The following is a 17,190-nucleotide window of genomic DNA, read 5'->3' as shown; positions in this document are numbered from 1 at the left end:
TTTTTTAAAATGCTTTTTTGTCTAAGAGAAATGTTACAACTGGAAAACATGTATTTTGGAAGACAACAGATGTGATTTCTATTTGTTTACCACAAATATTTCGCTTTCCTGTGTTAAAAAAGCAAAGAAAATTCTTGGTTTAAAGATAGATAATTAAGAGCAAAAATGTTTGAAGATTGCCCTGCGGATCCGCGAATTTTCTTATTTATTTTCCGGACAGCGCGGTTCAGTAATTAATTAAATACAACTTTACCACCAAAGAGGTTTTCTCGAAGATTCCTTCTCAAATGTTAGCCCTAGCCCTTTCTGCTCTCTCTTGGTATGGCTTTCTAATGAAGTTACCCCTATAAGTACATATCAACGATTTCAAAACTAAATTCTAACGAATACAACATAAAGCAAGTTAACTACTTTTCTCCAGTATCGAATTGACACCGCATGAGCCAAACCTATCACACGATCTGAATTTTCCTCGTTTTTCATCAATTCACTGCGGGCTAAATAACTCTCTCATCGGCTATGTGTTTGTGATGTATCTACTGCCGAACAAGTCTTTCATTGTCACTCCCCACAGCTTGTAAGCGATTTTAAACCCATTGTACCTCATCGTAGTTCGTTCTACAATTCTTCCCAAATTTTTCACGCCCAGTAGCATGGATCCCTGTAATGGCTTAAAAACATATGCTGCTTCACAAATGTCTTTTATTCTGTAGCTTCTCTCACTCTACCCTTCAAAGTCTATCCTATACTTATCGCTCATTAGATGGGGACACCCCCATGTATTAATTTCACAATGTGATGCGCTGATTTGCGACATGTGTTTTATTCGGAAATCTCTATTTGGGTACATTTGACCGACCAAGCCGATAACCATATTTTATGGTGTGGTAATTAATTTAGTTATTTGGATTTCCATACCTAAAATTACTCACTTAGTTAGTATCAAACACGTTTCAGCCAAATCAGACTTTTAAGCATGTTTGGAACGCCATCTGAATCATTCGACTTTTTGAACTCTAAAAAGTTGCATTGATTACACGCTGGCTCTTTTTTTAAGCCTTCTTTACTTACTGCTCCCACTTAAGTCTCCGAGAAAGACCTCATTAATATATAGATTTAGCTAAGCCTAATAGCGGAGCTCTTGTTAGTTTATTTTCTAGCCCTTAGGGACCAGTTCGGGGGGTGGGGAGGGAGGGGAAGAATTGACGAGGTCTGGAACCTGGGGACGATGTTCTCACAACTTGCAAAGCGATCAACACGCATGCCAGTCATCGGTATCTTCCAGGAGCTGAGGGCCTTCGTTGTTGTCTCTGATGCTCTGAGAAAGGAATCTTTTCTTCTTCAGATGAAGTATGCGATGTCAGCATCAGTTGAAATTATACTCTTTCGAGCGTACCTGATAATATTGGTTCGGGAAAGTGAGCCAAAATTGAAAGAAACGACGGTAAACTACTTCAAGTTAAGAAATCACCGCTCGATTGAAGAGTATACACGTGATAACAGTGAAGCAGTAAATCAAGACGCCAGAATCGCATGGGCTTCTCTTATGTCTTCTCTTGAAGTTGCCAGGTATGACTGCTTACCCCACCGTTTTTCCCTAGCGTTGCAACCTCCTCTGTTTCGCGTAAAAATTAAGAAGAAAAGTCATTTTCAACTCGTGTTTGAACCTGTAATTTTCTTTTAAGATTTTTCCTCTTTTGGCTATTCTTGTTTCATGATGTCCTCTGGTTGAAAATTCAAGGCGTCTTTTTGAGACTTTTTCTGTCATTTGATTCAGTAACCTCTGCTGTAACTACTTACAATGTAGGTGTGTTTAAACCAACTTTCCATGATCTTAGCAACTCTAGCTAATGAAATACGAAATTTGTCTAACATGTTTCTTGCCTTATAAAAGTGTAACAGTGAATTTTATTGATGTGTAAAAAGTTTTAAAGTTTTCAGTTGACTATCGACTGGCAAGTCGTTGTATTATAAGTCAGGGAAACATACACCATGTTTGAAATGTCATGTCTACAGTAAGCAAATAGGATTGAGGAGGGTGTATGTGGGAATAGGCTCGCTTGTCTGTATCGTTAATTTGCTAATTGCTCCTGTTGCCAATGTTTTGATGAGGTTGGGCTGTCAAGGTGAAGGAACTGAGGATTTTAGTAGGCAGTGACTTTTTTCAAACCTGGAAGATATCATCATGACTGAGCCATACTTGTGACTGGTAACTCTTTCTTATTCTGATAAATTAGTTTTTGAAGGATACAATATTTTGTTACTAAAATTTGATGCATAGGCTGTGCACAAAACTTTCATTTGACTATACTTTTATAGCCAATATCAATCCTTACACATAATGAGATGTTAGTGGGATCAGAGGAAAAAATAATGTACCAAACATCTGTAAGATTTCAGGTAATTATTTTAGTTACATGAATATTAACTGATACTAGATCTAAGAGTATTCAAAAGAATGTAAAATTTGTTTGAAAAATTAGAACTCAGCATGGGCCAAATAAACAAGATTCTTAGAAAAAGAAATGTTTACTAATGCAAAATGCTGAGCAACCTTTTTTACAATACCTGCCTGTGGCCCCACGGCACATAGTAAAGTCATTCAAAGTAGTGATAATCCCAGTTTTATAAGTTGAAAACACACACACGTACAAATTTCTTATAAACCGGTAGTTCAGGCCTGTCATGGCTTCAAAATTTTGATGCACATCTCAAAAGGAGAAGAAATAAATTTCAACTTTCTATTTATTCAGTTTAGGTTAGTGAGGTAAATTGAGTCAAACATTCCTTCAATGACAGGTTCAAGAAATTTTCTCAACTAATTTATAAGGTTAGCCTACCTACTGTACTGATGATGCACAAAAGAACTCTCTGTGGTAAGAGGGCAGGCTTTCCTTTCTTCATTAGAAAAATATTGAGGTTATCATCTTTCCACAAGCTCAGTGGAAAGTGAGAGTGAGCAAGACTGATAGCGACTATGTTATTTGAGTAAATATCCTGGCCAGAGAAGGATAAAAGGCAAGGTATGGTCTGCACAACTTTTTAATTTTAATTTTATAATCTATTAATCTAAGTCATATATATTCTTGCTTTGTGCGTTATGTGAATGCCAATTAATTTCACTTTCATATAGGTCAAAGTAAAAACATTAATTAAAATAGCAGAGCCCACTTTAATTTCAGTCCTAATTAAAGGGGGATCCTTGCTTTTCCAGTTTCCCACCCTTTAAAACTCAGATATCTTGTGACCAATTCCTTATATCAATGTTTAGTTTGGTTATGAGCATTGGTAAGAAACACCATGCATTAATGAAAGCTTGAGCAAGATTATTTAATGCAATTCAAATAACAATATTACATGTTACAATGTGGCAACTTACGCAGCAAAATTATATAATCACACAATTTCAAACAAAGGGAGTCAGGTTATTGACTCACCTGCCTCAACTATTGAGGACTTGGGTTACAAAGAAATTGGTATGGTAAACAGTTACAATTAACACAAAGATTAAAGTTTGAAAGCGAAGAGATATACATTACAATCATCAAATCCTATGCATCCTAGCCGAAAAAGGGCCAGTTACCACTATAACTTCTCCAAGACATTCATACTTGCAGGATATCATTAATTTTTGTCACTAGGTGGTACTGTACTTACAATAGTTCTACTGACACAAACGTATTTTTCTCACAGCATATGACTCTACAGGCCATGTGGAAGGTTCCTCCTTAGGGACTGACATTTCAATTACTGCAACAAACTGTAATCATCAGAATTGCAAGCCAAGGTGTATTTACCAAGTGCTTAAGTTTCCAAAGTAGTCACCTAATTGTTACAATCAAGTTTACTCTCTTTTGATGCCATATTCAGCTTGATCATCCTGTTACATGTGAAAACATCTAATATTTTTCTCTTATTCAAATAATTGCTTGAATCATAAGTTATGTTTTTTGTAATTACCTGCTTCCTTTAACCCTTAAATCCCCAAGACTAACTAGCATCTAATTTCCCCTTCAATATCACCCCTGAATCAATCATTAAGGTTACGAGAATAAAGAAAATTATTAATTGAAGAACCTTTTGATTGTTAAACAAATTCTCCTCGTCAGCACATTAGAGAACAGTATGGAGAATATGCATACTGATGTTAGGATGTAAAGGGTTAATAGTGCTCCAGAAATGGTAAATAGTGTTGGAGAGAAAGGAAGAAAGTTCTTGAAACATTCTGTGTTAAATAAAACTTTGTTGTGAATGTTACTTGTGAGGGCAATGAAAACATCTGTGAAGCTACTATAACAATTACCTTTCCATGTAAACAAACCATAATAAAGCAATTAATGATATGAATAAATTTAATCTCACCCAGTTTGAATGTAGAATCTGAAATCTAATTAACTTCAGTTATTAGTGAATAGGAAAAAGCTTAATGTATTTTTCCTGCTTCTGTCATTCTAAATATCACAAATCAATCATGCCACCACTTCAGTGTGATTTTTTTGAAGATATGTACTTTTTCTTATGGTCATCTATTTTAGTATCTATCGTTTGCCAGCTGACATCTGAGAAGAATTAAGTCCACACTGGTGATTTGACACTTTGTAAGCAAACCCTACAACTGATTAAATTTTATTTGATCAAAAACATGAAGAGCAATAGAGAAAATTGGCCAGCACAATTGAAGTTTCCCTTCTTAAGTATTCTGTGATCGTTTCTTCGATCATATGGTGAAGTTTACAGTTTCCCTCATTTCACTTTCTTCCGTTCATCTGTTTGCTTTCCTAATAATCATTAAATGCATAGAGCATATAGAATGTGCACAGTTATTAACACTTTCATCCCTGAGAGTGACCAGCATCTAATTTCTCCTTTCAATATCATCCCTAAATTAAGCATTAAGGTCATGAGAATAAAGGAAATGATAATCAACTGAAGGACCTCTTGATTGTTAAACAAATTCTCCTTGCCAGCACATTAGGAAATTTATTGAGAACAGTATGGAGAATATCCATACTGATGTTAGGATCTTCTAACACTTCAATTAAAACATAAAATTAAATTATTTACAAGCAGGTTAAGGAGGAAATTAAAGGATGGATATGTGTTACATAAAAAGTAACCCCTTACAATAAAAATAAAGCAGAAGCATATTACCTACGTGTCTTTGCTTCTGAATACAGCGATAATAGGTATTTTTAAGCAGTTATCTACATATCTAAACCAGGTGCAATATACGGTCGTAAAAGCAATTTTATTCCAACCTTCCTACTTGAAGGGTGCCTTGTGTATCAAATATATCAAGTTCATTACCTCTAGAGTCATAAGCCAGGCTTTTGGGGCTACAAAATTATAAAATAATCAACGCGTTGTGGCAGGCTAATTTATCGAGAGTCAATTAAGTATAGTTTCCTAAAATCATATGGAAAGTTTAAAATCTGCTTCACTTGCGCTACATATACGGATCTATCTTTCTTAATTACTGATGAAATCCCGAGAGTGTGACTCAATTCATTCAAAAGAAAATATCCAAGCAGGTTACAGAAATGGTTCACAAATTGTAAACTGATGTGTTAAGAAAACCTCCTTAAATTATGGTGCCGACACGGATTTCTCGTTCATAATCACTTATGAAATTCCGAGATTGTTCCTCAATGAATTCAATAGAAGATATCCAAGAAGGTTACAGAAACAGACTCTCAAAAACGGCTCTCGAATTCGAAAACTGTAAACAACAATTATTTACGCTAACCATGTACTTACCAGCGTGCATATGAGCTCAAATTGCCAGGACACCGTTTAATTACACAATCAGAGCTCGGACGCTTCTTGCAAAATGTGATGACTATCGATTTCAGAGATAGATTCTTCAGTTTCCAACATAAGGAAAAAATAATCGTATCGCAGGCATGTTCATCATAACCCGAACATTAAGTACGCCTCGAGATGTTAACGGAAGAGAAAGTGGCTCCATGTTTTGTGAGACAATTGAAACCATTTCCGGAAGTTCGAACGAATCGAGTAAAAAGCATGAAAACATAGCCCTGAAAAGTACCATGACTAAACAATAAAATTCACTCATTCCGCAGTAGAACTAGCTCCATTTTACCCGTGAATTTGTTTGCACCACATATCTGCGGTCCGTAATTTAATTCTAAGATGTTTGACGGGTTCTTGACAATATTGACAAAATCAAATTACTGCCTCAAACTTAATGTGAACATGGACATCGCTGACTCAATCTCAGTTTATTTCAATTTTGGGAAAGGCCATTACTTCGTTCTTGAGGTAAAACAACAATTGTTCGACAAAGCGCGATTTTTTTAATGAATAGAGTAAATCCTGCGATAGTAGACAGAGGAGAGAAAGAGGTAGAAACTTGCGCTCGCCGTTCGCTATCATCTGAAAACTTCTAGGAAAAACAAAATCCGTAAGATAACTTCTTTTCCATTAACACCACGACTGTATAAAACACTCCAAACCACAGGAACAAAAATACCTTGAAGAATATGAACACTTTGAAGTGTTATTCGAGCGATGAGCCGGCACGAAGGTTTTTAGGCGATGAAGGCCAAAGTCATTGTTTTAACGAAACGTGATTTTAATTATAAACTGAAGCTAGTATCAAACGACAATTGGTAAAAAAAGGTTTGAATTTTCCGAACCCCAGTGTTAAAGAAAACCCAGATAAGACACGACTTACCTCCTCTTCCTTCTCGGATCCTTTGTAGTTCGCTTCTCTTTGTTGATGACCTCTTCTCGGTCTGTTTTCAGGAGAGCCTTTGTATTCCTTCTCGCGTCGCTCCACGCAAGATAATTGCCTTTTTACTTATGTCTTTTCTTGTTCTCTTTTGCGTTCCTCTCGCCGTATTCTCCCTATTTTGGTGTCCTCTCTAACTTTCTTCCGCGTTCTTCTCGACTCGCTTTACGTCTTTTACGTCTTGTTTTTTTTGGTCGCGTGGGCTCTTTCTTATCATCCTATTTTCACTTAAAACTCTCTCTCCACGAACTTGAATTATAGCAATTTCCTCCCGTTGACAAAGCTTTAGCTCTGCTGGTATTGTTGCTTTGCGAGTTGATTAGATATCGCGAAATACTGAGAGTTACTGTTCAACTACAACCTCACCAGTTTGATTTCCCGCTCAAAACGCGGGTTGCAAATTATTTGTTTACGCGGCTTCACATCTACTAGCCCACGTGAAGCCCTCGTGCAATGCCTACCGTGCGCCCACGGTACGCTACACTGAAACTCAACACTCGAGTATGCGCACTTCATTGTCATCTGCCGGTGTCTCCTGGCGCACACTAATGGGCTTTCCGAGTTACGCACGCTATTGCGCCTGCGCATTACCTTCTCCATCGCCCTTCCATTACGTAATGGCAAAGATAGTGCCCGTAGTACTGTTAGCCGCGCATGCTAAAAGTAGTACCTTGTACGGTCGGTCGTACGGTCGTACGTCCAAATTTTTTCGGCTTGATGGGTTACTACTACTTCGAGCTACGCTGCGCGCGCCTCAAGCGCTGCGAGCTCCGCTATTATCTAATAGCAGAGCCTAAAGCAGGACCCCCGTTTCTCCACCCGTAGGAAGATTGGAGACGATCCGGGTAGAAGTTTGCTGAGTTTCCCTGTACCAGGCCCTTTGAAAACCTCTTGCCAGCTCCGGTTGAACATTATTAAGCATGCCAAGCCCTTTTACCATTTACTCAATATTTTCAGTCGCTGTTTGTATTTTCACTACCCCAGCGGGATCGTTAAAATTCGGCAAAATTTTAAAAATACCCGACGATACTACACATCCGAAACATCCAGCGACTTATATACCTTCATTAATACTGTTTCTTGTGGTCGTCAACAGTGCTCCGGTGAATGTCGCGGGAGACGTGGGCCGAGAGGCCAGCGAGGACGGACTGGGTCAAAAGGACAGCCAGGCCCTAAAGGACCAAGGGGACCCCCGGTCAGTACATACTTTGCGCGTTACCTTGCCTTGATATTGTAAAATGGTGTAAAGTGGAGTGATAAATGTTTTTATATAGAGAATCATATATGGGCGGGCGTAGATATCGAATTTGTCTTCGAATTCCATACCTACAAGCAACCATGTATTATTTTGTTTATCATATAAACACAATAGCCCTTCACTGGGAAGAAAAGCCGACTTCATTAATGAATGAAAATAAATGAGTCGACAATCCTCGAATAACAATCGTAGAGTGCGTTGGCGCTGACTCTGAAGATCGAAAAATGCGTTGAATCATGATTACAAAAACAACAATGGTCGTAATTTTCAATGAACAAAATTCTCATTTATTGACTTTGTCCTTACCGACAGAAGTCTTTCAGGTAAACGGCCAATATCGGCTAGTGGCAAATCTTCCAGGTGTCGATTTTCATTCTCAGTCGAGAGAAATGCTAACACCAAAGCCACTGAATACGCAACTTTCGGTTTTTCTTTCAGTGTATTGGTTTTCTTCTCTTTCTAGGAAAGTTTGAACCTCATTGTCTGTCAGCGATACGGATTTCTTAGTGTTTTAGCCGCCATAATTCGAGAAAGCTCCGACAAACGACTTGTATTGAGAATCGTTAAGGGTTTGCCGTTCATTCATCAACCTGACCGAGTGGCGTTAAGGCGAGTGACGTGTAAGCACCTGATTGGCTATATCAACACACGTGAAAAAATACGATGTTTTTTCACGTGTGTTGTTACGGCTTTTCTCAGGGCCGGAAATCCTTGTATAACACCGTATTTTATGTGATAAATGTATTTTACTAATTTTAGGGAGAAAATGGGCGAGATGGACGGAATGGGCAACCAGGACCTATAGGAATTGTGAGTAAATGAAACTCATTTTCTTCCAGCCGTGAACGTTCCAAACAAAGAAAAAGGCTGTTGTCTGTCACCAGTTTAGCTAACTCAAAGAGTCTACTGAAGAATCTGACATCACAAAGGATATCAGGTCAAATTTCACAGTAGCCTTAAAGTCTTCACAATTGTGAAAAAAAGTCTTCCCGCTTGAAATGAAAAAGGATTCAAACAGTGTATAACCTTTTACCAAGAGATTATGTTCTCTTGCCCTTCACAGATTACGAAAGGGCAAAAAATTCACGTTGGTATCACTTTAAATAATCACCATTGACATTTCCGAAAAGTTCCCTCACTTTAATCTTTCCTCCCATTCATCTACTTATCATTAATTCTTTCATATTTTCTCAAGCCTGGACCCCCAGGAATAAGTGGACCTATAGGAAACAAGGGAATCATGGGACAAAAAGGAGAACAAGTATGAACTTAATACCAACTTAATGTTTGTAGTAAATACTTTTGACACTATTATTGTGACTACATGTTGTCATTTCCATCCGTAGGAATATCCATTTTATGAGTACGTTAGGTCTCAATTGAAGACACGGCAGACTTTGGTAAAAACTTATGGAGCTCATTGAAAACTTGTTGGACAATAGTTCAATTTGACGGACGTTAATGGGGCAAGAACATTTACTTTCAGCGTTAACTTTTTTGAACTTTCAGTATTTCTGCAGAGTTCATTGAAACGATACTAAAACTAAAATCAATACATTTATCAATGTCCTCCAAGGTCAACTCATTAAGATCTTAACATGTGAATATGACTACCAGACAGTTTGTTACCCTTGTCACTTTAAAATGTCCATTATAACAATAATCACGCCTTTTTGTAGGATATAGCAGCTCAAGAAATAGCCTATTTTTAAACGTTTTTGATGTACCTAACACTTCATCTTCATTTATCCGCAATGATAATTAGGACTTTTAAATGTCTGCTATTTTCGAAACTTCCCGAGACATTGTAGCGCTTTTATCTATTTTAGGGACTTCGTGGCCCATCCGGTATTCCAGGCCTTCCCGGTCTACCAGGGAGTTGTGTGAGATCAGCGCCATCCAACACCACTACCCCCACAGTATTTTGTGGACTAGGTAAACAAGGTCTTAAAGGAAATAAAGGGGATAACGGAAACCGTGGATTACCGGGCCCCCCTGGGTCGCGAGGAAACAGAGGCCCACGAGGAAATTTGGGTAATGGAGGCCCTCCTGGGAAAAAGGGTGACATTGGGCCCCCAGGCAACTTTCCTGATCTGGAATGTTTCCCTCGGTACACCAGTTGGGTAAATAGAAGTGAGTGGTTCGATAAATATCCCAAGGTGCATTGTGATAGGAGAGAATTCTTACAAGGCTTCAGTCTGGAAAAAAGCGATGCTCGCGGGCAGAGAAGATACAAATACACTTGTTGTTCACTTGGACTGACCAATGGTCCTTGAAAAGCTCAGCAAATGAACTGAGCGAAGACCAAAATAAAAAAAGCCAACAGGCAATGACTCGACTCACAACAAACAATGGACGGAAATTTTGATTGATGAAAAAGTTGAAGATAGTATATCTGAAGAAACATGAGATAAGACAAAAGGATTTTTTATGCATTGAAATGAAGATACATAGTTAACACCTGTGGGAGAACATTTCTTGACCGTCCGTGCCCACGTAAAAAACTCACCAGCAGTAGTCAAGTGTAATCAGAGGCCAGAAATTATTTCTCCTGACGTAGGCCATTACATTTGATGTAATCTTCCGCAGAAATTGTAGATATAAAGTCATAAAGAAACCAAATTGAAGTGCAGTCGGCTTTCTATCAGCATTGCGCTAAACGATAGACGGAAAGATATTTGCTTCCAAATCACGTTATCTTAGTCTTTAAAAATAAGAACATGTATCATCATGCCATATTCACCATTATGACGATTAACTGCACATAGTGCGCAGTGAATTAGGATATCAGTTCTTTTTTATAAGGGTGTGGGCTATCAGCTGGGCACTAATGCGAGCATTGATTTGCCTCCAATAAGAAATTGAGATAGAAGACAGTTACAGATCATTAGAGTTACTTAACCACCCTCCAAAATAAATGTGATAGTTACGATGTTAGAGCCTCGGACTATTAAAAAAACGCTGCTCTTACTACCGTCATCGTAAGAATTAACAGAAGAAAGCTATAAAAGCTTGAGCTGCACACGTACTTAAGTGTTTGGACAGCAGTCAGCCCGAGTTACCAAATTCTGGACCATTCATTCTAGTCAACGTTTCTGTCGCACGACAGAAGGCTTTTAGCGTCAGGTGACAAAATATCTCAGCAGGGTCACACGAGGCTGCTAAAATATTTGCATCGAGAAGGATTTATATAATGTAAAGAAATATTGAATGTCTTTTTCCTCTGTGGCGACTATGTTGTAATTCTTTTACAATAACTCAGTTAATGATGAAGGGTTTTCCTCATCCTTCAATCCTTGATCTTTACACATTTTCCGCAGCACCTGATGTTTCCTGAACCCATTGTTATCGTAAGTTGGTTTGAGAAATAATAATTGCAACTACATCTGTTCTTTCGAGCGAGATCCTTTTCGAATCAAGCTTATTCAGTCCACAGTCAGTGATTTGAACTTGGGATATAAATTCTACCGAGAAGTTTGATCTTCTCAGGGATGGTTCTCTTGAGAAAGTATTTTTTCTCGCAGGCATGGACTAACTTTTGAAAAACCTGTGCAGAAGTCATTATCAGAGTCAGATGAAGATGATGATCTGTGATCAGGTTTTGAAAAGATCAGCTTGTGACGCCCTGAACGTTAAGTTCTGATTTTTTATTGAACATCAAGAAAAAATAAGGATAAGGGGGAGAGGGAGGGAAGCTTCTGGTTTAACCCTTGAGATTTGTCAATTTCAACAAAGTTATTTATAGACATTCCCTCAAAATGGAAGTTAGTTTTCCGAGAATTCCTCAATACGCTCACCTCAATAAAAAGTTCACATAACAATAAACGGTGAAATGGCGGCGAGGGTAGAGATGCCTTTTGCGGTGAATGCCGTCTGGCAAAAGAAGGAAAGTGATAATTCTAAAAATAAATGAAGTGAAATCGATGTATCTCGGCCAACATTTTGATTCACCCTCTCTATCCCACTGTTTTTTCTTGGCGACACTACGCTCTTAGAAGATGGATTTCTCAATTGGCCCCCAATTGTAACAAGTACGTGTATGTACGTCATAAATCGCCTGTTGTTGCTCTTGACGAGTGCTATAAATAGTGGCGTTAAATAGTTGACGCTTAAAGCTATTGCCACCTTCAACAGTTCTGTTCAGGTCTTCGCCCACCGAAACAATCAGACTACACTACTAGCAAAAAGACAGTGCAGTGGGAATATGCTTATCATAATTATTTTGTTGTATTATGGGGAAATAGCCCTAGCCCGTGAAACAGAGCAGGACAGGACGAAAATATCAAGAAAATGTTATGCCAGCGGTGTTGGGTCACGCGAATAACTTTTAAGATAATTATTTCCAAGGAATCACAAACATTTTATTTGTTATGACGCATGATGATCATGGTAAAAGTTCTCTGAACCCTTCTATCGAGCGCACGCTCTAAGTCTTACCCTAACAATTTGCCAGGTGTATTGTAAGGAAGACTTAGTGTTCACGACGTCAACCTTCCTTCGCTTACATGTTAACAATTTACGACGTCTTCAATGACTCAAACGAAAAATGAAGAAAAAAAGAAGCTGTTCCAAAATCGTAACGAGTGTGATACAAGGGGAAGAGGAACTAAAATTGAAAAGATTTGAGTTCCCTACGAGAAATCGAATCTCATTCCTTTCAATTTCGCAGAGGTTATTATTAACAATGATCAACTACAACAGCATCCAACCCCAAAATCACACAACTTGAACTTCGAATCCTTCATTGTTCAGGGTTATCCTTAAACAAGATGTTGCCGTGCTGAGTTCCATCATCAGGCCCCGTTGTTCAAAAGTAGGATAACGCTATCCACCGGATAAATCGCCATCCGGTGGATAGCGCAGTACGTTTTCTTAACAGTTATCCGCTGGATAGTGATTTATCCTTTGGATAGCGTTATCCACTCTTTGAACAACTGGGCCTAGATCTATAACAAAGGACTTTCTGTTACTCAGTTTTTATTTTCACTTGATAACAAAATAAGTCAAAGAAATTACAATAACTTTCCGAGTCAATCACTGTACCTAACTTGCTACAAAAACTGTCCCTATAGAAAGGGCTTGATGAAAGAAAAATTCCAACTCAAGGAAATTTATAAGACGCAAGGATCTTGACATGATATCAAAACTCTATTCTAAAAACTAAAAACCAAACACCAAAAACTAAAAACTCTAATAAAGATTATGAATATGAAAGTGACCTTCGCAGTAATGAAGTTAATATGAAGTATATATACTTATATATTTTATTGTCATATATTCACAGTGCTGTGATTAACCAAGAACGGAAATTGCAACCTAAAAATGAATAAAATTTTACAAAGAAAATGAAAAATTCGTAAGATTCAAATTGAAAAACATCAGCAACACGACCTACTAACGACATAAACTGCTTTGCTCGACAAATAAAGTACATGGTCCTTTGAAATAAATTGTTTGTGAATAAATCTTTTCAGTTAAACTTCCATCTCATCATTCCAGAAACAAAAGAAAAATTCGCCAAAATTTTTTAACTGAGGACGTGCCCATTACTTCTTGAGTCTCTTGAAATACTTTTACTATTTCAATCGTAATCAGTAAACGGGAATTAATTTTTTAAAATTTAATTGCAACGGTCACAAGTACACACTGTTGTGTCTTTCATACTATATCCTAAGAAATTAGAGGAAAGTTTTTGATACAAAAGCCTAAAACTGAAGTTTCGCCTCAGAGATCTAACTCAACAACTCTTCCTTTTTTACTGACAGACAATACTGTTACATGCCGAGACAATCAGGACGTTCAAAAACTGAGACATTTTGCCTTTAAAAGCCAGCTATATCACTGAAAATACTGAGGAAGTTCCTGTCGATGATGTGGACCTGATTCAAAATACATCATCAATTAACATTTGCTTACGTACATTTGAAAATATCCATAGCTCCTATCTTCAATTTCATTCCAGCGTGACGTCATCCCCAATGAGTACAAAGGGTGCCCAGTACTTCACATCGCTGAACTCTTCAGAATCTTTCATGCTCTTCATAGCTTGGTTAAGAGCTTCACTTGCAAGCTTTCCAGTAACCAGTTCTTCATAGAAATGTTTCATAAACACAAGAGTAGCCTTGTCATCAATAGCCCACAGTGACACGAGAACAGAGCGAGCACCGGCACCCAAAAACGCTCTTGCAATTCCAACAACTCCCTCAGCCTTTATCTCTCCACGACCGCTATGACAACAACTTAACACAACCAGCCTCGCTCGTATCCGAATATCCAACACATCTTTCATTGTTAGAATACAATCCTCTGCCTTAACAAAGGGCTGTGATGAGCAAGTACTTCGTGGGGCTAAGGCAATTTCGCCTGTTTCCATTCGGCCATGTGCAGCAAAGTGTACCAAGGCAAAAGAGGGAAGTCGCCTCAACACTTCATCTTTTTTGGCTTCTTCACCAATAAGAGGATCGGCGCCAATGATTCTCCCGATTATCTCAACTTCTTCTCTCGCACATGGCAGTGGATCGAGCTTCCTCCCCTCGAAAAGAACCCCCTCCAAACATGGATCACCCACGAGTAAAGCACTTTTCTTATATTGGAAGTCGTCTGGGTAATCATTTATCAGCTTCAAAGTAGTCAGGGATGGAATCGTTCGAACTCGAAAAGAGTCACACAAATAATTTGACTCGTGATCCATCAATGCAGCAAAAGGGACTGACCACAATGAACTCTCGGGAACAAAGATAATTTCATTGCCATTGATGAGATCACCAATCGGCTCAACGATAACGTCATACAACATCCTCAAGGCAGCTTTCGGTGAGCATTCAGGAGAGAAATAAGCATGACCTGACCTTTTCTTCACCAATTCTTCAGTGCAGGGCTCATCAAGAGAGCGATCTTCGCATTTAATTACACCTCTTTTAAACGATCTTGATGCTGTGTTCATTAAGCTTCCAATTAAGGTATTGACATCTTTGAACGAGCCATAATTACTTATCTCAGTACTTCTCAATTGAATATCTTGAAAGCTGTTAATAAACCAGTAGAATATCTTGCGTTCCTTATCATCTACAGCCATGAAAACTGTATTTGAAACAGCACAGCTTGCAAGGAGCTCAAGATCAAAATTCCCTGGAGTGTGAGGCCGAGGCTGTATTCCTCCCGACCCATACCTAAAACAAATCAGATCATTAAGAGCCTGTGCACGTCCTTGTTCAGCAGATAGAAGTGCATCCAAAATTTGATTTTGTTTTAAATGAAGACGCCACAAACAAGTATATGCATTTCTTTGCATGTCACGGTAGCTAATCTTCCAATCATCTCTGAACCGCAGATTGGCTCGGATAGCATCAAAAATTAGCACGCAACAACGAGACAAGCTGACAGCTCTTTCTAGATCTCCCAACCCCCAATAAGCATTGCCGAGATTGTAGTAACTCCTTCCCTCTTCAGCCTTGTCTCCCACTTCTTTGGCAATTTTTAGAGAACGTTCATGATACTGTAAGGCTGTTTTGAAATCTTCTAGCCTATGATAAGCATTGCCGAGATTGCAGTAACTCCTTCCCTCTCCAGCCTTGTCTCCCACCTCTTGGGCAATTTTTAGATGATGTTTATGATACTGGATGGCTCTTTTGAAATCTCCTTGGCTATGATAAGCATTGCCGAGATTGCAGTAGCCCTTTCCCTCTCCAGCCTTGTCTCCCACTTCTTTGGCAATTTCTAGATGACGTTCATGATGCTGAATGGCTTTTTCGAAATCTTCTAGCCTATGATAAGCATTGCCGAGATTGCAGTAACTACTTGCCTCTCCAGCCTTGTCTCCCACTTCTTGGGCAATTTTTAGATGATGTTTATGATACTGGGTGGCTCTTTTGAAATCTCCTAGGCTATGATAAGCATTGCCGAGATTGCAGTAACCCTTTCCCTCTCCAGCCTTGTCTCCCACTTCTTTGACAATTTTTAGATGACGTTCATGATACTGGATGGCTCTTTCGAAGTCTCCTAGGCAATCATAAGCATTGCCAAGATTCCCGTAACTACTTCCCTCTCCAGCCTTGTCTCCCACTTCTTTGGCAATTTTTAGGTCACGTTCATGATACTGGATGGCCCTTTCGAAATCTCCCAGGCTACGATAAGCATTGCCGAGATTGCAGTAACTCTTTCCCTCTCCAGCCTTGTCTCCCAGTTCTTTGGCAATTTTTAGAGAACGTTCATGATACCGGATGGCTGTTTCGAGGTCTCCTAGCCTATCATAGGCATTGCCGAGATTCCCGTAACTCCTTCCCTCACCAGCCTTGTCTCCCACTTCTTTGGCAATTGTTAGATGACATTTATGATACTCGATGGCTCTTTTGAAATCTCCTTGGCTATGATAAGCACTGCCGAGATTCCCGTAACTGCTTCCCTCTCCAGCCTTGTCTCCCACTTCTTTGGAAATTGTTAAATGACGTTCATGATGCTGGATAGCCTTTTCGAAATTACCTTGGGTACGATAAGCAATGCCAAGATTGCTGTAGCTCTTACCCTCTCCAGCCTTGTCTCCCACTTCTTTGGCAATTTTTAGATGACGTTCATGATACTGGATGGCTCTTTCGAAATCTCCTAGGCTATGATAAGCATTGCCGAGATTGCAGTAACTCTTTCCCTCTTCGGCCTTGGCTCCCAATTCTTTGGCAATTTTTAGATGACGTTCATAATACTGGATGGCTCTTTTGAAATCACCTAGGCTGTAATAAGCATTGCCGAGACTGCAGGAACTCCCCCCCTCTCCAGCTTTGTCCCCCACTTCAATAGAAAAATGCAAAATGTTCGCATAGTGGAGGATCTTTTGGACAGCTGCTTGAGGTAGCTGATCGTTGATTTGTATATCCTAAGGTTTAAAGTTAGAAATATTGAAATTGTTTTACTACCTTTTATCCCCTTGGCTTACTTATCCTTAATTACGTTTCTCAATGGCCTATTATATGGGCCAGACTTGCGTGTGGTGCTACTCAATTTATGTAACCAAGCCAGCTGGGTGTGGACAGAGGACATTTCTCCTTACGCCTCTTCTCTAAAGAAATGAAAATTGTTTTGACCAAGGGGTCGTTGTTCGAGGCTTACAAATGATAATATCTTTGAAGTTAGGCAAAAACTTACCTTCAGAGTCTAAGAAAATTGCTTAAATAAATTCATAATGATA

At 38.8% G+C, this 17,190-nt stretch overlaps 2 protein-coding genes across 5 annotated transcripts in view; one reads left to right on the top strand and one right to left on the bottom strand.

The window, feature by feature from the left end:
• The first annotated feature begins 1,228 nt into the window (after positions 1–1,228).
• On the top strand, positions 1,229–11,189 carry LOC131771980 (uncharacterized). The gene is made up of 7 exons (XM_066163510.1): positions 1,229–1,569; positions 2,800–2,830; positions 3,006–3,023; positions 7,851–7,949; positions 8,772–8,822; positions 9,208–9,273; positions 9,842–11,189. The coding sequence occupies exons 1-7, from the start codon at positions 1,229–1,231 to the stop codon at positions 10,286–10,288; spliced, it is 1,053 nt and encodes a 350-aa protein (XP_066019607.1). The 3' UTR covers positions 10,289–11,189.
• A 1,862-nt stretch (positions 11,190–13,051) lies between these two features.
• LOC131771997 (tetratricopeptide repeat protein 28-like) overlaps positions 13,052–17,190 on the bottom strand; it is a 39,490-nt gene continuing 35,351 nt past the window's right edge. For all 4 annotated transcript variants that reach the window (XM_066163753.1, XM_059087905.2, XM_059087906.2 and 1 more), the window contains one exon: positions 13,052–16,878. In XM_066163753.1, coding sequence (XP_066019850.1) covers positions 13,966–16,878 — 2,913 coding nt within the window. In that variant the 3' untranslated portion in view covers positions 13,052–13,965. The remainder of the gene's footprint in view (positions 16,879–17,190) is intronic.

The sequence above is a fragment of the Pocillopora verrucosa genome, chromosome 3 (assembly GCF_036669915.1).
Source record: "Pocillopora verrucosa isolate sample1 chromosome 3, ASM3666991v2, whole genome shotgun sequence".
Classification (NCBI taxonomy): Eukaryota; Metazoa; Cnidaria; class Anthozoa; order Scleractinia; family Pocilloporidae; genus Pocillopora; species Pocillopora verrucosa.
Note: the sequence above shows the minus strand (reverse complement) of the source record. Positions and strands in the feature narration are given on the sequence as shown.

Coding starts and splice junctions, on each gene's coding strand:
- LOC131771980 (XM_066163510.1), top strand. CDS start 1,229: ATGTTCTCACAACTTGCAAAGCGATCAACACGCATGCCAGTCATCGGT. Junction 1,570..2,799: donor TCTTCTCTTGAAGTTGCCAG/GTATGACTGCTT, acceptor CTTCAATGACAG/GTTCAAGAAATTTTCTCAAC. Junction 7,950..8,771: donor AAGGACCAAGGGGACCCCCG/GTCAGTACATAC, acceptor TACTAATTTTAG/GGAGAAAATGGGCGAGATGG.